The following is a 24,923-nucleotide window of genomic DNA, read 5'->3' as shown; positions in this document are numbered from 1 at the left end:
TCCCCTAGAAGTTCCTGTTATTGCCATACCGTCAAGTTCTTGAAATTGCATAACCTACCCTTTCTGTTTCTTAACAGGGGCACTATGAACGAAGAGGAGCAGTTTGTAAACATTGATTTGAATGATGACAACATTTGCAGTGTTTGTAAACTGGGAACAGACAAAGAAACACTCTCCTTCTGCCACGTTTGTTTTGAGCTAAATATTGAGGGTAAGGATACAGTATAGATTCATTTTAATGGCATGAACTTTACACAACTACTTTTGCTGAACTAACTATACGGTAAAACTAAAATTTGTTGAATGATTGGCACTTGTGCCAAGTATGATGTGTGAAGATCTGTGGAAGATAAAAATTTATGGAAGGGAGGCCGAAGTTCTCACAGCTGTGAATTTAAGATAAATCTTTTCCTTTTTTTAATTCCCAGGGTACTAACCCCATTTTTGCTAATATAAAAACAAGGTATGAGCATTGAGTAGGAAACGTGTTTTCTGGTTTGAGACCGTATTAACTTGTCAGGTGGATGCTTTTGTTCGTTGTATATTAAGAATGAACATAACCAAACATTTACATGGATGAGAAAATGTAATTTAATTCCTTTGGCCTTTCATGCTGGTACCTGACTGAGGTGAGCGAGAACTCTTTTCCCTAGTCATGTCTTATCTGGAAAAACATTTTTAAATTTTTAGATAATTTCTAAAAGGTGATCACACACACCTTTAATAATTTTTAAAAACTAAAAAGGTTTTTTACATTTCTTAATAGTAATTTTGAAAGTATATGAAAGAGTTCTCCAACTACTAAAAAAAGTCTTCTTATTAAATGTACTATTTGTTTGGATTCGTGTACAGTTAATATGTGTATGGACATGAGTAGTTTGCCCCCAAGAAACATGTGGGATATGTTTCTTTAATCTTGATATTATGATAAAACTCAGATTTTTAGAAGAAATATTTATGACTCAAACTAAAACGAATCTTAATATTCTTGTGATAAAAAAGTTTATGTGTCATTTGAATTTTGAATTGTAACATATCAGTACAGAGATTTTGTTAGACTTTTAGATTTGGGACAGTTTCAAAACAGTATTTAATTTTTTTTTTTTCCTGGATTGTATATTTGAAAAATTTCATTACCTTTACTTTTTCTGTTAAGTAACTAGAGATGTGAAATGTTCTTATAGTTAATCCTAATGTATTTGTTGTTACTGTTTTCAGTTTCCTTTTGAGATTCCTGTTAGGACTTTTCAGATATTGTTGTAGGCACCAAATTAATATATTTAGCTATTCTGTAGTAACAAGCCAAAATTATAATCAGAAGTAGACACTAAAATCATAATAAATTGCATGACATTCATCTTCCCCTTACGATCGTATTGGTTATGTTAGTTTTGCCATTTTACCTTCTGGAAGAATTGTAGTTCCTGAGCATGACAATTGATGGAAGATCATGGATTTCTTGGGAATAAATAGAATACATATAACTTGGGCCTTAATAAGTGTAGTAATTATAACTAATTTGAAAGGACTGACTTAAAAACATGATTCTTCTATAGCATTTAAATTACCATGTCCTTAATTATGCCAAGGTGACAGATATAAATTTATGTTCTTTGGAAATAGAGTTGGTCCTATATATTCTTCTGCATTGTAGATTTTAATTTTGAATGGGCAAAGGCATTAGAAATGATCCAGCCCAAACCTGTATTTTAATTGAAGGAAACTGAGGGTCAAATAATAGAACTGTTCAAGGTTGCAGTGGTGATGGCAAACTGTCGTTAGGTGCCAGGCACTGTAGTAAGCACCTTACATGGATTATCGTATTGAATGAACTCAAAATAGCTCTGGGATGGCTTCTGTTATCCATTTTAAAGGTAATGGGACCTAACCATTGAGACCTTCAAGAAAGGCACTTTGAAGTCACACAGCAGCAATTGACATGCTGGGGTTTGAAGCCTGGTGATCTCTTTCCAGTATATATTTAAGTCCATTGATCTTTTGTCAATAGTTATTTTAATATCGGAAACCCATTTTCCTGAATCTTAATTAGCTATCCTTGCTATTCAGTCAGCCAACATTTCCTAACCAGTGCTTCCTAATAAATCATCATTAGTGGTGTTCATGCTGTGATAGAATTTTTCCACAGAAACCTAAACTTCCATAATTGCTTTTCTAGCCTTTCAAAAATATGCCTTTCAGCTTGTTTTCTGTCATTATATAGAGAACATACAAATATTCTTCAGGTACCACCTTTGTAAATATTTCATCTCTGATAACATCTATTTTAATATATAAGCATAACATAAGTCATGTTGTTGAAATAATAGTGATGTGTAACTTAAAAAACAAAGAGTTCTCAATTTGAATCAGAACTGTTTCATTTTATGCTCTACATACACTGAAGATTTTATATTTTAAGATGTGAATCAAACTTCACGGATAAAAATTATTTTAGAGTTAAATTTTCTTCTCCATTTGTCTGATGTTGCTCTTCCAAATATATACATTTTTATACTTAACTACAGTGACAAGCTAGTCTATTATAACCATTTTAACTTAATGTCATAAGATTATTATAGGAGGAAAGGGAATGAGAACTCTGAATTCCACAAAATTTCAGTTTTCATATCAGTATACAGGTCTTTAAAACTCAATGAAAAAAAGTGATAATAAAGTAATCGCATACCTGAAAAATAACAAGGTATATTCTGGTCTATGTCAATAAATCTTTTAAAGTGTTTTAAATTTTCTCTTCCTTATGAAGTTGTTAGCACAATACCAGCCGATAAATATTAGAATATAAGAGGAACTTTTAAAAACAATGGCATTTAACTATATTAGTTTGGTGTAAGTCTTTGTAGTATGGTAATGTTGCTCTTACTTGGTTTCTTAGTTTACTAATTGCTAAATTTGTTCTAAAGCATTCTATATTCTCCAAGAGGCCAGTTTGAAGAATAATAACAGTTTATCTAATTTTGAGTCCACACATTTGTAGTAAACAGGAAATTTTATATCTTTTGGGTTGTTGATTACATCAAATCAAAACTGGTCTAATCAAATGGCCTCTTGTTTAAAGCTGTGTACCTGCATATATTTATAAATGAAGACGAAAGAAGAAAGAAAGAACAAAAGACAGTCAAATCTCCTTGGAGAGATTTCGTTTTCTGAGCATGGCTCTAAATTGCCTTTTTTCTGTGACTTTACAGTAATTAAAAGGAAATGGTACCTATATTTTGTATACTTCCTTGTATACTTCAAGGACCTAAGAAATGTACTTTGAGGACTTACGTGTTTTGAAATGCTTGCAAGATTGATTTTTCTTTGTACCTGTAATTCACATTAAAATAACTTGTCTACTTCTAGGATTAGAAAACAGATGCATAAACTTCCTAATACTCATGGCCTATCTTAGGCTCTAAGACACTGTAAACTTTTTTATGCATGTACAATCAGATACTCTAATATGCATCATAGTTCGTGATACTAAATCTTTACAATTAGTGACCATATTCCTACCTTTCCCTAAGCTATTGAGGCTGGGAAGAAGATAGCCCAGGATAGTCAGGAGCCAATAATAAAACTCAGCTGTAATGTAACAAAGTTGGAAATGAAGCTAGAGGGGACAAAAGTCCAGGACTCCAATCTGTTACTTCATACAGTTTTCATTTTCTGCCAAAAGACTGTGCAAATAATTTTTAGAGCATTCTTACCTTCCTCTAATAACTGACTTCCTCTCTTTTCTTTCTGTGGAGATAAACTTTTTTATAAAACTGGATTGGGGGCGCCTGGGTGGCTCAGTCGGTTAGGCGTCCAACTTCGGCCCAGGCCATGATCTCACGGTTTGTGAGCTGGAGCCCCGCATTGGGCTCTGTGCTGACAGCTCGGAGCCTGGATCCTGCTTCAGATCCTTCACTCACGCTCTGCCTCATTCTCTCTCTCTCTCTCTCTCTCTCTCTCTCAAAAATAAATAAACATTTAAAAAATTTAAAAAAAAAAAGACCGGATTGGTTCCTCTTATGCCAAGCAAAGTTTTCAGTCTAACTTGATGGTTGATTAGTAAGCACCACCAATGCTTACTAGTTCGTCTCCAACTTCATTCTTCCCCTAATTTGTTGAAGCTTCTAGAAACTTTTCTAGAAGCTGACCCAAATTCATATCCTTGGTAATCTTTCCAGCAAGAAAAATCTATAGGTGTTTTCTCACTGGTGAACCCAGTGCTTACTTTTAATCTTGTTCTTCCTTGATTTTATGTCTTTGAGCAAAACATTGTTCACATGGTTAGTAGTCAGTAGTCCGTGAGCAGTTGGAATCTCAACATTAAATCCTGATTCAGTTTGGTTGTCAAGACTGGTCATTTACTACTCAAAGTCTGCCAATAGCTCTTCCTTTGTCCTGCTTCTGACACACTAGCATCTTTCCACTTAAGTAAAAAGATCCACCTCTTGTGATAGGGAAACTGTATTTATAGCTAACTGTATCTGGCATTAGCCTCTTGTTTCATATAATTGCAAATTGATACATTGGTATTAACTAAGAGAATACTTTTATTTTTTAATTTTTTTTATGCTTATTTATTTTGGATAGAAAGAGTGTGAGCAGGGGAGGGGCAGAGAGAGGGGGAGACACAGAATCCGAAGCAGGCTCCAGGCTCTGAGCTGTCAGCACAGAGCACGATGTGGGGCTCAAACTCGCGGACTGCGAGATCATGACCTGAGCCGAAGTTGGCCACTTAACCAACAGAGCCACCCAGGCGCCCCGAGAATACTTGTAAATATAAAGCTCAGTGTGACTTTTAAACTTTAACTTAGCTATCTTTGATATACTTAGAAATACAGGCACAAAGTTAATTCTTTAACTGCCTTTTAATGTCACTTTAAATAAATTTGAGTACTTTTTAAATGGCTGCAACAGTAAAACCTCATTATTTGGACAGGAGTAGGGAGGGATGAAAGTGGAAAGTGGTTTTAACTGGTGATAAGTTTAAATTATAGAATACTTTAAAAGAAAAATAATTGAATCTAGGCTAACAGAATCTAATGAAGACTTGTGACTTAACTACCAACCCATTTATAAGGAGCCAGGTTCTAGAATCATCCCTGTGCTTATTATGTTGGCCTCTTTTTAGTTACTCCCAGCTTTTCCTCCCTTTTAACTTTGTGAAGTTTTCTAATTCTAAAGTCTAGGATGAATTTAAAACCTAGATCGTACACAAATTTTGATGGGGAAGATACATCCATCAGGAATGAGATCTGGCCGCAAATAACAGGAAATCCAAATAATAATGGTGAAATAAAATGGAATGGATATTTATATCTCCCATATAAAGAGAAGTTGGACCTGGACTTGCTATGATAGCTCCCTGATCAGAAGGACTCAAGCTACTTCTGTTTTTGTATTCCACTTTCCTTACTACATACCTAACTATCTTCAAGGTCATCTCATGAGCCAAAGTGGCTGCTGGAACTCCAGCCATTGCTTCCTTATTCTCAGACAAGAAAGAAAGGACAGCAGGACATCTGACAAAAGATGCATGTTAGCAGTCTTGCATCTAAAAAGGAGTTTTTCGTGAAGTCCCAGCTAATAGTTTCTTACACATTTCATTGCCCGTAAGAGAAGCTGCTCCAAATAACGTCAGTGTTTTACAAAGATGGGACAAAGGAGATTGAGTAGGCAAGAAGTAAAATCAGGCAGAGAGGGGCCTTCCTAGTAATTAAAGGTTATTCCATGTTGGAGACAAACTATTTGAGCTACAGCTAATACTAACAAGTAATGCTCTGATGATTCTTCCAATCCTGGAGTTAGAACTGGAAGGGATTTTAGCGGAATGAAGGATTGTATTCTGAGGATGGGCATGCAGGCAGATCACATGTGGACTTGTTGCCAGAAAGCTGTAAGAGTTTTGAAGTATCTAACCTATCTCATTATGTAACATGTAAGGATTAATGCTACTGTTCTGAAAGAGGTCCCCCAATTTTTGTCTGGAAGAAGTTTGTGTGGTTAAGCAATTTAGAGATTATAAACTTGGGAAAACTTTTCCCTCCTCTCTCCCAGACTCTGTTCATGGTAGACTCACATGGTTTCTACCTCCCTCATACTTTTACAGGGAAGATTGCTTTTCCGCAGCCGGGTGCATCTGCCACTGCTCACTTCTATTCTGCTGATTAAGCACGTGGGTCCTAGACTCAGACCTGGCCTTGCGTTTGACCCTGCCACATAACTAGTTGGGTTTTCTTGGCAAGATATCTAAGTTTTTGTGTCATACTGGTTCTCAAATGTTACCAGTAAGAGCAATTTCCTATTGGTATTTCTTAACCTTGAAATTATTGTGCCAGAATCTCATTCAGAAGGGTGAACTCCCATTGTTGCCATTTGTTCCAAGAAGAGTACTTGGCAAAATAAGCAGTGGATCTCAGGTTGGTTTGTTCTTGATGCTGAGGATGAAGCTGCAGTGATTGGGAGCACAGGTTCCTAAAACTGCCCCAGAGGCCCAACACCTCCAGCTGGGGCACACACTGCAGAGCCAGACTGGATTCGAACTCCCATTCACCAACCAGGAGAACTTGGGCAAGTTGCTGAAGTGTATTATGATCCTGTCAATTCAGCTGGAGGCATATGCCTATCTGAATTTTTTAAGTAGGAAATGATTAAGATTTATTTTCTCTTCTTTAGTGATATAGTGTATAGTTAAAATACCTGTAGAAATGACTAGAAAGGTTGGAAAGCCTGACTTTGCCTACTGATTTTTAAGCATAACCAAGCATTTATTAGAGCTAACAGAGCTCTCCCGTCAGGACTAAGAAGTAAGTGGTAACATTCCCAATATATATGTGGCAAAATAAAGGCTCTGGGGTCAAGTGGACTTGCCTAAAGTCACATAGACAGTAAACGACACAGAAGGGATTCCAATCAGGTGTCTCATACCAGAGCTGTTGTACCACTGTGGGAAATGGACATTTCTGTTTCCTTTGTCATATTTTAACAGCTTACGTTGTAGACCAGCACCTCTATAATGACGCCATTCACTCATTCACTCACTGGTTTTCTTAATGTTTTTGAGTGGTCCTGATAATCTGTATAGGTTTCTTTAAAAAAAAAAACAAAAATTAATGTTTGCCTCCTCTGTCCTAGGCTTTTCATCCTCGCTCTGGGCTGTCATAACCTTTTATATGATGAAAACTAACAAAACAACCCCTTGCCTCCTCCTCCTTCCCTTCACCCCCACCCCCAGCTATACATCAATATATGTAACTAATTTTTAGACATCTTCACCTATGTAACCAATAAGTACTTCAAGTTACATGTCTAAAGCTTTAAGCTGTTATTCCTACCCTAGCCATATCTCTTTTCAGAGTGAGTGAGTGAATAAATAAGTAAATTCCCCTTCTATCCCTGAAACCAAAAATATCAGAGTTGGAAGTCAAGGGTGGAGAAGGTAAAGACTTACATGCCTAACTAAAATTTGTGCAGGTTAGCTCCACAGAGAGAGCCTGCCTGTTTCTTAATTCTTAGAAAGTTACTTCTCAAAGGAGCCCTCCCTGCCTTTTAATTCTCCTCCCCCCGGCCCCTCCCCACCACCACTACTCTCCCCAATATTCTTTTCCTCACAGCACCCTTTTTTTTCATGGCACTTGTTATAATTGTTTACTGTAGTTCTTTGCTTGTGTGTTTGTTTAATGTGCTTCTCCACCCCCCCCCCCCCCCACCATTTGTAATTCTGTAAGGACATGGATTTATTTTAGTGTGTTTTGTTTGCTAGTACATAATCAGCAGTAGCACAGGCCTGGCAAAGAGAAATGAATAAATATTTGACTGAAGACTGCATCAATCTAAAGGAGACTTTAGAGTACTGTTTCTCTTTACATTATTTTTCCTTTAAACTTGCTCACACTGAAACTTTTCTGCTATTTTTCTGCCCTTTTAGAGAATTTCATGAGATCTTTTTTGGAGTCTACTAGAAGTTTTATGAATCTTAACTAATAGAACTTTGTACCATATTCAAAAAAATAAGATGTAGCCAATAATACTAATAGTGATAATTGGTTCTTTTTCAGTCAGGGTAAAAAACAGACATAAGTATTTTTCCCCAAATACAGAGCAAGAAGTTTTAACAGGGCTGTGTCAAGAATGGGAGTTTCTAGATTCATTTTATGCATTGCATTTCTCTTTTTCTGGACACCCCAACATAGTGTTGTGTGCTCATAATGATGACCCCTAGGCATTTGATGACCCTGAGTCCTCTTTAAATCAGTGATAAAAATATATTCATTAAATCAGTGATTTAAAGTTGAAAACAAGGAAGCAGAATATACAACCCAGAATATCTTAGTAATAAGAACATCATAATTATAAATAAAAAGGATTTGTTAGAATGTTAAAAATGTGGCATTCTGGTTCAGCTTCATAATTCTTTCATCCCATTGTGTTGACAAAGATGAAAAATATTTTATGAGATATGGAAATAAATTAAATCTAGATTGAAAATCTTTAATATGTAGGTCAAAATTATCTATTCTCAGTAAATGGATATGATTTATGTGACTTAAAATAATTTAAAACTGTTACTGAAAAGTTGATAAAGAGAAATCAGCTACCCAGAAATAAAAGGGTAATTTTTCTATCACATGCAAAATAATGTCCTGTGAAGAAAGAAGACAAAGATAGGTTTCTCTTCTCTGGAAGAAGTGAACGACGCTCTCAAGTTAGGAAGAAGCTGGTTCAACTGTCGGTAAATACTTAAGGGACTTACACTTTCAGATAAGAGACTTATTTAAATAATAGGTATTGTTTGTCGAGTATTGTACACTTTACGTGTGTTGTTTTTATTGTTATCCCAATTTGATGAATAAGGAAAGTGAGCAGACAGGCTAGGTAACTAGTCCAAAATTGCACAGCTTACAAGTTCAAACCCAAGGTCTCTGATTCCAAAAAACCAAGTGCCTAAATCATTTCTGCTTCCAAAGAAAATTACATGAACTATTAAAATTTAGGAGATATTAAGTTAGGCAAAGTCAGAGATGAATTATACAAATGTGAATATTGAAGCAAGGAACAAAATCTGGGTCTCAGGAGACATAAAATTTTTTTAAATTATTTCTCCCCATGATATTAATACATGTTTAGTGGAATATCTGAAAATATACATTTCTGATGACTTAAGAGAGTAGGATGATGCAGTCTCCACATGGACTGTAATCTCAATATGTTGTAATCTCAACAATCTGTCAAGAAAATACAATATTTAGAACCCTTGGATTGGGCTGGTAATGATCAGAGAGAAGGGAATACACCTGTGACTATCTTGCTGCTCCTGCTAAGCTTGTTGAGCTGTAGACTGACATTTGCTAGAGAATCGTGCAGGTGTCGACTGGTAATGAGGCAGTGGTTCTAACACTGTTCTCTGTCCTCCCAACCATCTGGGTAATGGAGGCTTACCCTGATTATCAGTCTTTCAAGAGGGAATAGGGATCTGAGTAAATGGATGCAGTCAGTGCAAACACAAGTGAAAATGTCAGCACCATTCCTGGAAATTGCACACCATGGTCTTTTGCTCATCGGCCTCAATAAGTGCCTGGGGCACTTTCAGAAAGAGAAAAACAGGTAGTTTATGAGATGAGTTTTCTAGTTTCTGAGTTTAGAAGGTAATGAGCATTGAACTTAACTACATCAATAGAAGATTTTAGAAATACTTAGAACATATTCAGAAATACAGCACCTCTGCTGATATTCTGCTTAAAAAAAACTTAAATTTTCCAGTGTTTATTACTGAATATAAAGACCGCATACCTTTATATTTGCATAGTACTTTAGAAAGTGAAAGGTGCTTTTACAGCACCTTAATCTCCACATTATATAGGAAGTTAACATTGTGAATTTCAAATATAGTAATACATCAAAAATGTATAAGTGATTAAAATCAAAGAGGCTAACACTAAAAAAGTATCAAAATGTGGTAACTATAGTTCTAGTTAGAGTGGATTTAAATTATGCTAATCCAATTTGGCACACCATATGATCCATTACGATTTTGATAAGGGGAATAAACCCATTAAACACAGCCTTAGATTTATAGTTTGTAATAAGGGAAACTTGCCTGTTTGTTTACAAATAATTTTAAACTAGTGTATCTATTTCTGGTAATTTTTTGCCATTCCTGTCTCAATTATATACCAGTAAAGCAGAATAATTTGTGTGTACCCATTAAAATCTAAATCTCATCATTAAAGCTGTGTGGTTGGGTCCATAGCAATTTTTAAGCACAATTATTCAGTAAATATTAACTAAGCAACCACTCTGTGCTGGAAGTTATTCTAATAGCTGAGGATAAGACATGGAATAAAACAAACATAAATCTCATAAAGCTTATATGAGAGGACAATAGACAATAGAATAAATTAATTATATAGTATGTTGGAAGAGGATATGGGATTATTTGCCTTTGTGAAGTATAGATTAAATCACTAGTATATTTTTCCATGTATTACCTTACTTGAAATTTACACTTAATGTTCATTTCTTATGAAATAACATGGAGATTAAATAGACAATGAAAGCACCTTCCAATCTCTATAAAGTGCTATTCAAATATACTTAAATGACATTTTTAATATCTAAAACTTAGGATAACTGTTGGAATAATATCTACAATGAATGTAGTGAACAAAAATTGCCAGTCTGATTTAAAAAAAAACAGAACCCATATGTTAAAGTTTAGGGGTATTGGGGAGTCTTTCAAAATTAACATAAAGTACTCTTCATATTTTTGTATTTCTATCTTTAAATACTTACAGATCTTTAAGTATTGTGTACAGTGTAAAATATTTTCAAGTTTTTGTATTCTTTCTACTTCCTTACTAACACTGTTTGTTAATATATTTGTCCTGATGATATTTCTGTTTATTATTATTAAAATATTCTTTATAATCTTGATTATGTTACTTTGGCTTATTCAGAGTATTTTCAGGATATCAACAATCAGTTTTCAACTCCGTATCAAGCAACATTTTGATTGTATTTCTGCTATGAAGTAGAATAAATATATATAGATTAAATATAACAGTATAGATAAAATATAATTCCTACATACTGTATCAGAAAGTTCTCCCGAAAACTCAGTTTTAGGTTACCAGTGTATTAACTAAATGTGTCTGGTAAATACCAGCCGCAAGTATCTTGAGAAAGAAACTAAAATCTCACAATTCTATATCCAGTTAGGACTAGATGTAGAAAAATATCATGCTTTTTACAGACTGTCTTTTCTACCACCCACTCTTCTTAATTCATTTATTTACTCTCTTCTCCATTTGTTGTAACTTCTGCTTACTCATCATCTTGCCTACCTACAGTTACTATCTCTGTATCCTGGCAGATTGACCAAAAAGGTGGTTAGAGTGGCAGAAATGCTCATGTCTCCCATACTTAAAAGAAAAAATCATAAACCATATGATTTCTTTCCCTGAAACCATAGTTCTTGGAAGAGTTGTGTTCATTCAGGGTCTACTCAGTCCTCCCATCCTATCCTTCAGTGCCCTTACAATTTGCCATCCTCCTTAACTCTCACTAGTGACCTCCTTGTAGTCAATGCAGTAAATAGTCTCATGTTCGTGCCATTATCAAAATCTGACATTTAACATTTTCTTTTGAAACACTTGACTCCATGGGTTCTGTGAGAAAAGAGCTGTGTCCTCTTATTTCTGCCTACTTTTCTGTCTTCTCGGGTTCATTGCCAGGTACAAATCCCTAAAATACTAGTGTTTCATTGAATTCTGTCCTTCTCTTATTGCATTCATCTACTTCTTTCATTGACATGTCTTTAGCTATACCTCTGTACTATACCACAGACACATTGCCAGGCCAAACCAAATCTTTCTTCTGAGTGCCAGACCTGTATATTCAACTGTCTTGAATATTTTGTGCCTTCCATTTGAATATTTTGTACCTGTCTTGAATTTAAGTTTCTCAGAACTAAATGGATCTCTATTTCCGTATACACATGCATTTTATATTTCATTCATCTTTGGTTCAAATGGAACTCTGGGATCCACATGCAGAGATTTTGATTTCATAGGTCTAGAGTTGATCTTGAAATTTGCATTTTAACAAGAGTCCCAGCTAACTATTCTGCAAATGACCTCAGGACCAAACTTTGAAAAACTGCTATTAGTGAATGAATGGTTCCTGGTTCTTCAGGACTTTCCATGTAGAGTTGTGTAGGTACAATGATAATGTAGCCCAGAATCTGATCAAGGCTCTGCTGTTCAAGCTGTGTACCCTGGCAGGGATGACTTTCCAATATATAAAGGCAAGTTGGCCTATGGCCTAGCAGCAGGTCCTGTCTGTTACCCGACGGCTTCCACCCGCCCTCTCTTTGCACTCTGTCCCTGAGTCCTATTGATTCTCTCCCATTTGTTTCCTACTTTTCATTCCCACTGCTATACTTTTGTCCAGGCCCTTTTTCCTCCTTACCAATATTACCCCAAGACTACTTAATTAGCTTCATAGATTTAATCTTTTTATCCCCACCGCTACCCTACCTCCCCATTTCTTTCTCAGTATCACCAGAAAGGTCTTTTACTTTAAAGATCTGATCATGCCATTCACTGTCATAGAACTAACTATCCATTGACTCCCTGCTATTTTACTCAGATTATTAGCTTCCTAACACAACACACAAAACATGTCATGACTGGGTTATGTCTGTTCAACTGGCCACCTTCATCTTTCATTACTCTTCCAAAGGCGCTCTACAAGCCAGTCTGTGTGCCAACTCTGTCTTTCTCACTCTGGTTCATTCCCTCCATTTCTTTCTCACTTCCATGTCTTTCTCAGTTTCCTCTGTCTTAAATGCCATTTCCTTCTTCTTCCTCCTAGTATGCAACTGCTCAACTTTTGGAGTACATGTATTAAATAAAGGCAGTGATAAACAACATCATTGCCTGTGTTCAAGGAGCAGTGTGAGGGTCACATCAAATGATGAGTATAGAGGAGCCTTGTGGTAAATATAGCATATGAAACAAATGTTAGTATTTAAATTCAAATATTAGAAGGATCTGAAAAGATGAAATGCTGCTTGTATATTGAACATCTCCAATAACATTAATGTTTTATTGTACATTGAGGAGGTTTGAATTTACCTGATTTTACCTTTCTATGATTTGGTTTCATTAGGTTTTTCTGCTCTAGCTTTCATTTCTGTTGTGTAGCAGCTGCTCAGCAAATCCTTTCACCATACATTCTTTGTTTTTTTAATCAACAGTATGAACCGTCTTCACTTATCAGTGTCTTTTTCCCTTACTCTCTTTGGGTCCTTGGGTCATCACCGAGGATTACCAGATAAAACGATAACATGGTTATGATTTTTCTTTGGAGAAGAGGAACTGCTTTCATTTGAAGGAAAATACTTTTCCTTGCTAGATACATTGTTCGCCTAAGAAAATTCTCACAGTCTTGAAAAAATTAAGAATCTTAGGTATGTGTGTCTTTTACCGTTTTCAGTATCTCCATCTTTTTTCTTTCACTTAGTTCAATGAGTCCAATACTAAAAGCACAATTTGTCTTAGACTAAGGAATGCAGTATTCTTTCCCAAACCAAAATGTATTTATTCCTAGACATTTTTAAAAATGTTTTTCACTGAAAAAGCAAATAATGCCTATTACAGAAAAATCAAAATATAGGAAATAATAAGAATATTAAGATTCATAATGCCACTCATCTACCAACAATCTCTTGATATTTTTGGTGTGTTCTTCTAAATTGTTTTCTGTAGTAGACTATGTATGTGTATGTGCATGCACACATATGTAGCAAATTGTGTTTAAAAATGAAATCAAGCTATATATAGCATTTAACAATCAGCCTTTTCATTTAATATATTAGGAATATGTTTTTCATGCTAGGTAAAATTTTCTACTTTTTTTAAGGTTGCAGTCCATTGTACCCTAATTCATTTAACCACTATCCCATTGCTAAATGTTTAGCTTGTTTGCAGTTTACCAGTACTAAAACATTGTTATATGTACATTTTTTATGCATGTCTGATTAAATTCCCATTTCATTGTAGTTTAAATTCCCAGAGGTAGACTTTTAGATCAGAGTCCTGTCCCAATTTGTAGTCCTATCATTTGTTTCAATGGCTTCCATTACTGCTGAATTAGGACCATGTAATCTTCCAGTTAAAAAAAAAAACAAAAAACTATTTGTTTCATCATGGGAAAATTTTATTTTATGTCAGTTCACCAACCCCTTTGTTTAGTTCTTTCTACTCTAGAATTACTATGATGTAATTCTAACACAGTGATAATATTTCTGTTTAGCATCATGCAATATGATTTATCAATTATTTTTTTAATGTTAGTTTTTCTTATCAAATGGTTAGTGAATTGTAATGATTGTTTTCCATCAGCCTGAATTTTTACCATTTACTACCTATAGTAGTAAGTGACTTATACATGTTTTCAAATTCACTATAGCTAGTGAATTATATTATTATATTATATCCCTATTAGATGCTACCATTTAGCATCTATTTAAGGAATAGGCAACTAGAATTTCAGGAACCATGATTCAAATTTATGCAAAAAGTTGAAATGCAAAACTGAGGTTTTAAAATAGCTGTAGGACAGCTTTTCATTTTTTTTTTTCCTCATTTGTAAGAAAATAAATCATTCATAACCTTTACTGGGCAGACAAGGTTTCAGGAGATAAAGGGCAAAGAATTCATATGTCTATCACATTTCTTGCTTTGGAACCTATAATTTTACTTTGTCATGATTTTCCCTGTTTATCTGGTGTTACTATAAAAGTGGATTTCTTTTTTTTTTACAGTCTCTTTTGTTTATTTTTTATTTTTTTTTTTAATTTTTTTTCAACGTTTTTTATTTATTTTTGCGACAGAGAGAGACAGAGCATGAACGGGGGAGGGGCAGAGAGAGAGGGAGATACAGAATCGGAAACAGGCTCCAGGCTCCGAGCCATCAGCCCAGAGCCTGACGCGGGGCTCGAACTCACGGACCGTGAGATCGTGACCTGGCTGAAGTCGGACGCTCAACCGACTGCGCCACCCAGGCGCCCCCAGTCTCTTTTGTTTAAATAACATGTATCATTTTAACTTTATGTATCTTTAGGAATGTTGGGATTTTTTGTTTTTTTCTGCAAATTAGTGTCTCTTTGTGCCACATATAAAACAGCTCAATCATACTACAGTTAATTAGAGTAACTTTTTTCTTAAGTTTATTTATTTTGAGAGAGAGAGCACAAGCTGGGGAGAGAGTGTGTGTGGGGGGGGGGGAGAGAGAGAGAGAGAGAAAGAGAGAGAATCCCAAGCAAACTCCATGCTGCCAGCACAGAGCCCAGTGTGAGGCTTGATCCCATGAACCGTGAGATCATGACCTGAGCTGAAATCAAGAGTTGGACGCTTAACTGACTGAGCCACCCAGGCACCCCTGATTTGAGTAACTTTTTGGGAGTCTTTTATACAGCTTCATGCACAAAAACAATTTTTTAATGTCAGTATACTCAGAGCTCTTTTGGGGAAAATGAAATAAGTAGAGGTTTACTTGAGTCAGTTGGATTATTGACTTAAAACTTTTTATAGTATAATGTTTTTTGTACCACCAAAAAATTACAGTCTAAATTTGACATATTTTAATGTACTAGACAAACAAATTTAGCCTTTTATATTGTATGCTGCTGTAAGCTTAGTAGCCCATATTAAACCATTAGTAAGAACATGGACGGCTTCTATCCATGTTCTCGTTCCAAGTACACTTTTGCTTAATTACTTCCAGACAGACTGCCCTGTCCAATTTGGTAGCCTTACCACAGTATGGTTATTAACCTTAATTAAAATTAGATAAGGTTAAAATTTTAGTTCTTGGTCATGCCAGCTACATTCAAATGCTTAATAACTGCATGTGGCTAATGGCTACTATTGGATAACAGTTATAGACCATGTCCATCATCACAGAATGTTCTGTTGGACATTGCTAGTTAAAAAACAGGTAGCTAGGAGTGCTTGAGTGGTTCAGTCAGTTGAGAATCCGACTTTTGGTTTTGACTCAGGTCATGATCCCAGGGTCATCAGATTGAAGCCCATGTTGGGATTCAGATTCTCTCTCTCTTTCTCTCTCTCTCTCTCTCTCTCTCTCTCTCTCTCTCTCTCTCTATCTCTCCTGCCCCTCTCCTCTGCTCGTGTGTATGCTCTCTCTCAAACAACAACAAAAAAACCAGCTAAATTAGGGAATAGAACTGAATGTGGACTTATTTTTTCTACCGTTAGTAATAAACAGTTGTTATGTAGGTGTGTTTCCCCAGTTTTCCAACTGTTAAAGTGAAAAAGTAAAATTCACCAAGACGTTTTCTTTTTGACAAGTCATTTGCAGTTTATAGATCTCCTTTCATTACCAGACCTCAGTTCCTTCATTATTAGAGATTGAGGTTTATCTTTTAACATTGTCTCTCAGAACTCATTGCTTACTGGAATTTGCCCTTATAATTCATTTACTGGGTTAAGCTGTTTAACGGCTTAATCCTTCTCCTAGCACATACAGTAACTTGAGAATGGAATAAACATCTCTAAACTGCAGTCTGCTGTCTAAAGACCACCTGTTGATATATCTTTCGTTAGGGCATTGGTTCTCAAAATGTAGAAAAGCAAGTTGCTGAACCCATCTGTATATTGGCTTACTGTGGTTGCCAGCAATTCCATCCGCTAAATGCAGAGATAAGCAATTACCTATTACTTTTTAACAGTATGTTCAGTACTTGAATATGACATACTCTTCAGTGGCTCCTGAGTTAGCTAAAGGCATGAGGTGGGAGGGAATAGGACACTGTTAGCATAGTAGTCACTAAAGCACTTGGGCATCCAATAAAAATAGAAGCCTGGCCTATTATGGGTGTGGAAAGGAAGTGGGTGCTCCAACTATGTATCCTTGCCTTCCTGCCTTTGGTCTAATTTCCCACCTTTAGCCCCATGGCAGGATAGACAATCTGAGCATCCTCCCACTGAGTGGCTGTGATGGGCAATAGATACAGTGGTAATAACTCTTGTTGAATCCTAGCTTGCCTGCTCCTGCTTGCTCATCAGATGCAAAATAGCCTGGTCAAGTTAGGTGTCAAAGCATCATTGGGACAAGCAGTTTTTGCACCAAAGCAATTCAGATCTGTATCACTGCACAGTCTTGGTATATAGCACACGTGTCACTAGTTGGCGGCCTGGCCGCAGAGCCTGCTGGGTCATAGGTACCCTGCACACTCAGGAAGGAAATGATAAGGACTGTTTTGGATTAAAGAGAACTTGCCCTATTTTCAGATGGCAGCTGCTTCTCACTACTAGCCAGTTGCTGCCAGATCTTCAGATTTGGCTTTTAAGAGAAACCAAGAAACTGAAAACTATAAGTAGATGTAATTTTTTTCTTCTTTTAATACACTTGTAGGCTAAACAAAACTTGTCTGCAGTATGGATGTGGGTGTGCTACGTCTATTTACAGAGCTTTTCCTCTATTCCTTTTATCAGAAATGGGATCGGATCCTCCCAAAGAAGTAACATCTTAATCCTTTTAGTCTTTCTTAGCACAACGAAGTTTAGCTCTCCTCCCATTTTTACAATTAACACTTTACAGAAGCTCAAGATGACTTCTTAATATGAACAGCACATAAACATGCAGGTACTTGTACTCCCTTTCTTAGCAACCAAGATAAGATCATCATAAGAAGAAAAACATCTTAACTCTTGGAAAACTCTTTAAACTGGGCAGAATGTGAGCCTGCATAGAAGATTCTGAAGCAATACCACACGAATTGCTGCACAAATGTTGGTCATGTTTGAAGGCAAAATGTTTCAAATTTCTTCACAGCATGTTAACAGCCTGGAACTTAAATTTGTAACTAAAATTCCCTTGCCTTATTTAAATATTAAGAACGAACACACACAGACCAAAGAACAACCAGTTTGGAATACCAATATTGCCAGTTGTCTAATTCTGTTTTATGTTTGAAGTAAAACTTGAAGAGCTTGCTCTCTTAGAGCTGTCCAGTCTCCTACTGATGTGCTAACGTGTGTATTCACAGCTTTACATCCAACTACTGGTTGTGTTCTGTTTGCTCTGCCTAAGGAGCACCAAATTATATGAAGCCATTCCTTTGACTGGGAAATGAAGTTAAGTAATCAAATTCAAAATGAACTCTAATGGACGGAGTCCAGTAAGGCAGGATTGGAGTAAGTCAGATGATGGGATTCAGGGATGTGTAAAGTAGAAAGCCATGTGGCATCAGTGTAGTCCACTGAGAAACAGTGCTGTTTGACAGGACCAACTGGTGAGCCATCAAGAAAAGATTGCTTTGTTTACCTCATTACCACCAAATCCCAAATAAGGTCTTCAGGAGGCTGGAGGTGAAATCCAAGGATGGGGTGCCTGCGTGGCTCAGTCGGTTAAGCATCCAACTACAGCTCAGGTCATGATCTCACAGTTGATGAGTTTGAGCCCCACATTGAGCTCTGTGTTGGCACCTCAGAGCCAGGAGGCTGCTTTGGATTCTGTGTCTCCCTCTCTCTCTGCCCCTCCCCTGCATGATCATGCTCTGTCTCTCTCTCTCTCCCAAAAATAAACATTAAAAAAAAATTTTTTTTTAATCCAAGGATAATGGGACATGTAATACAACTTGCTAAGCGTTTGGGTTTCGTTCCTATTTTTTAGTGCCACTTAAGAGTCTCATCTTATTAGGGAAAAAGAGACATGTTGCTACGATAGGCAGATTAAATATAAGCATGGAAATAATCCTTATTTTAAAAAGGGCAACCGTGGCAGGTAGACAGAAAAGTCTATATTTGAGTGACTTTGCTCTTCTATGGGTTTAACCAAGTTTTCTTAAAAGTAAATTGATCTTAAAGAGGGACTTAAAGAATAGAAATGGGGATAGCATGCCAGATGGGTTAGTGGGAGGGTTTTCAAAGTATGTGAGAATGGTGTAACAAAATCAGAGATGAAAGTGGGAAAAGATAAAAAAGAAAAAACTATTGAATAGGAACAGCTTAACTTTTTAAAATACCCCCGTTCATACAGAAATATACTGCCTATGTAATTCTAAATGGCCTCTCTCCAGAGCAGCTAGTACTTAAAAAAAAGCAGTCATGGTTGCCAATTAAGGTCTTGGTTCACTAATAATAATGACTTCGTGACAAAAAAAAAAAAAAAAAAATTACATGGACCTTTTTGAAGTATGATTTAAAGAAGTTTTCATAATAGTTAGGATGTCAATTACGTTGGCCTTCAACATTTTTATTAGTGAGGAAGTTGTAGCTCAGTTTTTGTTGAACTGGTTTGGAAACTCCTTATAACTCAGCTCTTCAAAAATATCAACTCATTTAATTGCATTTAGATTCATTCCTTTTCAAAAGCTGCTAAGGAAACAAATTGGTGCTCAGAGCTGTTTACACTTGTAAATGCAATTAAAATTGAAAAGTCAGTAGGGAAACTCACTGGGATCTCTGATAATAGCAATAGTTGTTTCTTTTATAATAATTCGAACTGATGAAGTGAAGAAAACAAAATCACTTCAAGAGTTTATCAAATGGCACGTATATTGCTGATACAAATTAAGTGGGCTACTCACCTTCTTTTCTAGATTAAAAGGTAATTTGTTCAAGTATATGAAGTAATCAGTATATTATACTTTTTGAATGTTTTGTTTCCTGTGCTACTGCATGGGATATTTTAAACCATGTTTATAAAACAAACATTTTCAAATTGAACTTTAAAACTTAGTGAGCTTAAAGAAATTAAAGGTATTAATGAGGTACAGTTCACGTAAAACAGCCTTTTATATTCTCTACATGTAAATTTCTGTTAAAATTAATACAGTTGAGTAGAAGTTCATGGTTTTGCCTGGCAGATTGAACGATGCCACAAGATTGCCATCTGTGTATCAGTGCCACTCATCAGTTCTTCAGACTAGTGGCCCATTAAACTAAACATAGGAGTAATTTCACTGAAGATGGCTTTCTTCAATTAACTTCTGAGTAGCCTGGCAAAACTGCATATCCTGCTTCCCTTGCCCAGGAAGGGCAAAAGTTCATTGTAGTAGACCTTGAATGACAATCGCTAATAAGTTTGTTTTGTTTGGTTTTAATATAATTTAAATTTTCCTTTATTCATTTAACTGCTTTTTCTTGAGTACTCCCCATGTGCCAGGCATGTGCCCTTTCCCACAGAACTTACTCATAGTTGGAAATAAAGGCCAGTGAAGAGGCATTTGTGAAATCTGGTGTTCTCAGCTAACCCAGATGTGTTGGAATAAGAACCAGACAGGAGATGGTAATGACCCAGACAGTTCACTGAGAGGGGTGATCGGGTGAAGCAGGATTTTGGGATGTTGTACCGCTAGATTTTATGGGGAAAAGAACCCTTTAAAATGGACAGCAAAACATTTGGGATAGGTGAGGGGAGGGGCTGTCAAGGAGGACACCTAGGTTTCTTCCTTGAGCAGTTGGTGGTGCCAGACTCAGGAAGAGAATCAGGTTTAAGGTTTGGGCACTTAGAAGAGGAGGAAGCATTTCGTCCAGGAGGTAGGTGTTTGAGAAGCCCATGGGCCATCTAAGTATAAGTGTTCCCTATACTCAGAACTCTTTCTTGCCCATGACACTTTTTTTCATGTGTTTTATTTTTCTTTTGTAAAATGTTTATTCATTTTTGAGAGAGAGCATGAGCAGGGGAGGGGCAGAGAGAGAGGGGACAGAGGATCCAAAGCAGGTTCTGTGCTAGCAGCAGAGAGCCCAATGCAGGGCTCGAACTCAGCGAATCATGAGATCATGTCCTAAGGTGAAGTCAGACGCTTAACCAACTGAGCCACCCAGGAGCCCCTCATGTCATTTACAGGTGACTTTTACTCCTGAATATCTGAAAGAAATTTATGTTACATTTGTGTATTTGTACAGTAAATTGAATATTGTTCTCTGATTTGCTTTTCATCTCAAAAGATTATTTATATGCATGTAATCATGTTCTTATCCAGGTTCCTAGCATTAATTTGGGTATTTAAGTAAAAACTAAAAGAAAAATTATTTTAGGGCACATGGGTGGCTCAGTCAGTTAAGCAACTCTCGATTTTGGTTCAGGCCATGATCCCATGGTTCATGGGTTCAAGCCCCACATAGGGCTCTGTGCTGACAGTGCAGAGCCTGCTTGGGATACTCTCCCACCTTCTCTCTCTGCCCCTCCACCTCTCTCTCTCTCTCTGCCCCCCCCCCCCCGTCAAAATAAAAATAAACTTAAAAATTAAAAAAAAATATATTTTTGAAGAAAACTTACGTTGCACAAATTACTAAGAAGGAACATTGGAAAAGAAAAATCTTTAAAAGTCCACATTATCCTTCAAATAGACATCTATTAACCTGCTGTTGAAGCTCTGGACACATCAGGAAATTCATTGTTTCATACAATTTTGTATCTTTTATCAGTACAGTTTTTGACGTTTCTAAATAAATACCAGAAGCCCACAAGATTTAACAGCAAAAATTAACTTCTGCAGCATAATTTAAACCCTTTTTTTATATGCTAAAGAATTTCTTTTCATACAGACCAGTGAAACTTAAAATTTGCTATGTTTAATAGATTCAACTAAATCATGGCTTAGAGCTGTGGCAGTGGTCTGCGAAGACCGTTGACCGTTGGAGATTGGTTAGCCATCTGTTGGCAGTGAGACTGAAGGGAGGCTGCAGAGTAAGGCAGCTCTTGAAAAATCTTCCCGAGTTAGTAAAGTAAGCAAGTTCAAGTTCTCTGCCTACCTGCTGTTTATCCAGTGCAGTAAGTATTAGAATCAAACAGCAGAGTGGAGCTATTTATTTGGGCTATACTTTTGTACTAGCTACTTTTTTGTCTTGTTTATGGCCTTAAACATGTATAATAACAAAACTTTTAATATTTTCATTCTAATAAGATTTGTGAACTTCCTTTTCGTGTTAATTTACCCAGTCTTGAAGGTGTACACTCGTGTTATCAAATAGAGCTTTGAAGGTTTGCACTTAAGTGTCTTAATTTTGCTGGAAATTTAACCTAATCAGACAGTAACTGGTTAAAAAAAACAAAAAACAAAAACATACACACACACAACTGCAGTATAAGTAGCAAAGGGATAAATAAAATGTGTATGAAATTCCATTTCAGGTCTGTTTTTGTACTCGGTGGAAGACAACGCTGAGATATTTGAGTTTGCTTCGTGAGAGCAGCTGTTCCCACATGCTTACATGATCATTGTTCAGGAGGTGTACTCCCCATAGCTCACTTGTGAGCCAACGGATAGCCCATTTAGCAGTGGTTTTGGCAAACTCAGCAGGTCCCACTATTGGCTGATGTTACATCATTTTAGAACAAATTAATACTTGCACGCAGTTTTATACCTGATTTAATACCATTAAAGTGCAAGTACTTCATTATCTTACTACTAGCCAGAGTTTGCAGTTCAGTTAATAAAATTGTTACAACTTCAATTTTTAAAACAAAGGATGAGTGCAGGGTTTAATTTTTTCTGATAAGTCAGCTAAAAGTGTTTTTTTTTGTTTTTTTTTAACCTGCCACCTGAGTGGCACTCCACTTACCCTGTTTTCAAAGCTAAGCAGATTTAGACTGGTTAATTCTGGCAGGCATTAATTTTCAGCTCCACATCCTTATTCACTTTCAATATAAACATACTGCTGTTTGACTTTAATAATATGGCTTGAGTTTATAAAAATGTAATAAGGTATTCTGTATTATGAAATGTATTATGTCTTTGAAAATGTATTCTATGATCTGTATTTTAAAAAACAATTGAAATAGCATACTTAAGCTTACTAAAAAGTTAGGAGATAGAAAAATGTGATAAGAACATTTCTACTATTTATAGTATATCATGAAGATTTGTTGCAGAATTATACTGGTTATTGGAGCAGATAATATCTATCGCTATGTGAAAATTAATTGTGTATAATGCATTTCTTCTAGAGGATAAAATTATCTTGATAAAGTTTTAGAAAGCTGAACAAATGTGAAAACATTTTAGATGCTTTCGTTTTCTTAAAAAAATAAATCTAGAGGCACCTGGGTGGCTCAGTCAGTTAAATGTCCAACTCTTTCTTTCTTTTTTTTTTTTAAGCTCATTTATTTGAGAGAGAGAGAGTGCGCGAGCAAGCGGGGAGGGGTAGAGACAGGGAGACAGAGGATCCGAAGCAGGCTCTGTGCTGAGAGCAGAGAGCCTAATGCAGGGCTCGAACTCACAAACCATGAGATCATGACCTGAGCTGAAATCAAGGCAGATGCTTAACTGAATGAGCCACCCAGGCGACCCTAAGTGTCCAACTCTTGATCTCAGCTCAGGTCTTGATCTCAGGGTCATGAGTTCAAGCCCTGAATTGGGCTCCATGCTGGGCATGAGGCCTACTAGATAGAGTCAAGATAGATAGATAGACAAAGAGGTTAGAGTGGGAGAGAGCCAAAGCATAAGAGACTGTTAAAAACTGAGAACAAACTGAGGGTTGATGGGGGGTGGGAGGGAGGGCAGGGTGGGTGATGGGTATTGAGGAGGGCACCTTTTGGGATGAGCACTGGGTGTTGTATGGAAACCAATTTGACAGTAAATTTCATATATTAAAAAAAATAAATAAATAAATAAAATAAATAAATAAAAAAAAGATAGATAGATAGACAGAAAACCCACTTCATTGACTTTGTAAGGCTTTTATTAATGTGTATTTTTTTGGTTCTGGTATACCTTTCCCCAGTAAAACATAACCATAATTTAAGAACATGATCAACTTATGTTTTTGTTAGAAAAAAATTGTCAAGCATTTCTCTTATTGAGCCTTAAAGTAGAAATTTTTGCAAGTGTGTACTTCAGGAGGATTAGCAAAGAAAGCACTACACTATAAAGGCCAACATTTTGTAAATGTAAATTGCTAGTTTGGTACTACTTTCTTATATTATATGCAATAACCTGCCTCTGGAGCAAGGTTTAAAATGAATCAAGTCCTTGGAAAGGCTTTATTATTCATAAGAATTTAATATTACTGAACTATATAGTTAAACTGAAGCAGAAATTATTAGACCATATTTTATGTTATTAACACCCATATTCTTTAGCATCTTTCCTCTAATTTACAAACCTGATGACTGAGAGCCATGTTTTACTAAGATCTGTATATACTCTTATTGCAGCTTTTAAAAAAACAAAATGTTGTCTTTTGTTTGTTTGTTTTTCTCTATAGGAGTACCAAAATCTAATCTCTTGCACACCAGATCATTAAGGGGCCATAAAGACTGCTTTGAAAAATACCATTTGATTGCAAACCAGGATTGTCCCCGATCTAAACTTTCAAAAAGTACTTACGAAGAAGTTAAAACTCTTTTGAGTAAGAAGATAAACTGGATTGTACAGTATGCACAAAATAAGGATCTGGATTCAGATTCTGAATGTTCTAAAAATACCCAGCATCACCTGTTAAATTGCAGGCATAAGCCAGATAAAAAGTTACTCCCACAGTTTGACTCTCAAGTACCAAAGTATTCTGCAAAGTGGATAGATGCAAGCGCAGGCGGCCTCTCAAACTGTTCACAAAGAATATTGGAGCAGCGGGAAAATACAGACTTTGAGCTTGCTGTGTTGCAAGATTCAGGTGCCACTTTATGCCACAGTAGTGTATTGTGGCCTCATAGTCACAACCAGGCACAGAAAAAAGAAGAAATAATCTCTGATCCAGATGCTAACGTCCAGGCCCAGCATCCACATTACAGCAGAGAGGAATGTAAGTAAAATGGGGAGAAAAGTAAAAGTTGCAGTTTTGTTGGCCTTTTTTTTTTTTTTTTTTTACATTTTTACATATGTGATATGTCAAGAATTTTGTTCTAGAATTATGGATTTTATAGAGTATTTAAATGACAGGTTCACCCTAGCAAAA

General features: G+C 36.1%; 1 protein-coding gene across 4 annotated transcripts in view; it reads left to right on the top strand.

Moving 5' to 3' along the window:
• Nucleotides 1–24,923, top strand: part of C5H21orf91 (chromosome 5 C21orf91 homolog) — a 32,888-nt gene that overhangs the window by 1,154 nt on the left and 6,811 nt on the right. For 3 of the 4 annotated variants that reach the window (XM_058731774.1, XM_058731775.1, XM_058731777.1), the window contains exons 2-3: nt 78–211; nt 24,234–24,770. In XM_058731774.1, the coding sequence (XP_058587757.1) occupies nt 78–211; nt 24,234–24,770 (671 nt within the window). The remainder of the gene's footprint in view (nt 1–77; nt 212–24,233; nt 24,771–24,923) is intronic. The other variant, XM_058731776.1, reaches the window with a different exon arrangement.

This window comes from Neofelis nebulosa, chromosome 5, assembly GCF_028018385.1.
Source record: "Neofelis nebulosa isolate mNeoNeb1 chromosome 5, mNeoNeb1.pri, whole genome shotgun sequence".
In the NCBI taxonomy this organism is placed as follows: Eukaryota; Metazoa; Chordata; class Mammalia; order Carnivora; family Felidae; genus Neofelis; species Neofelis nebulosa.
The sequence above is the reverse complement of the archived record's forward strand: the minus strand, read 5'-3'. Positions and strand labels throughout refer to the sequence as shown.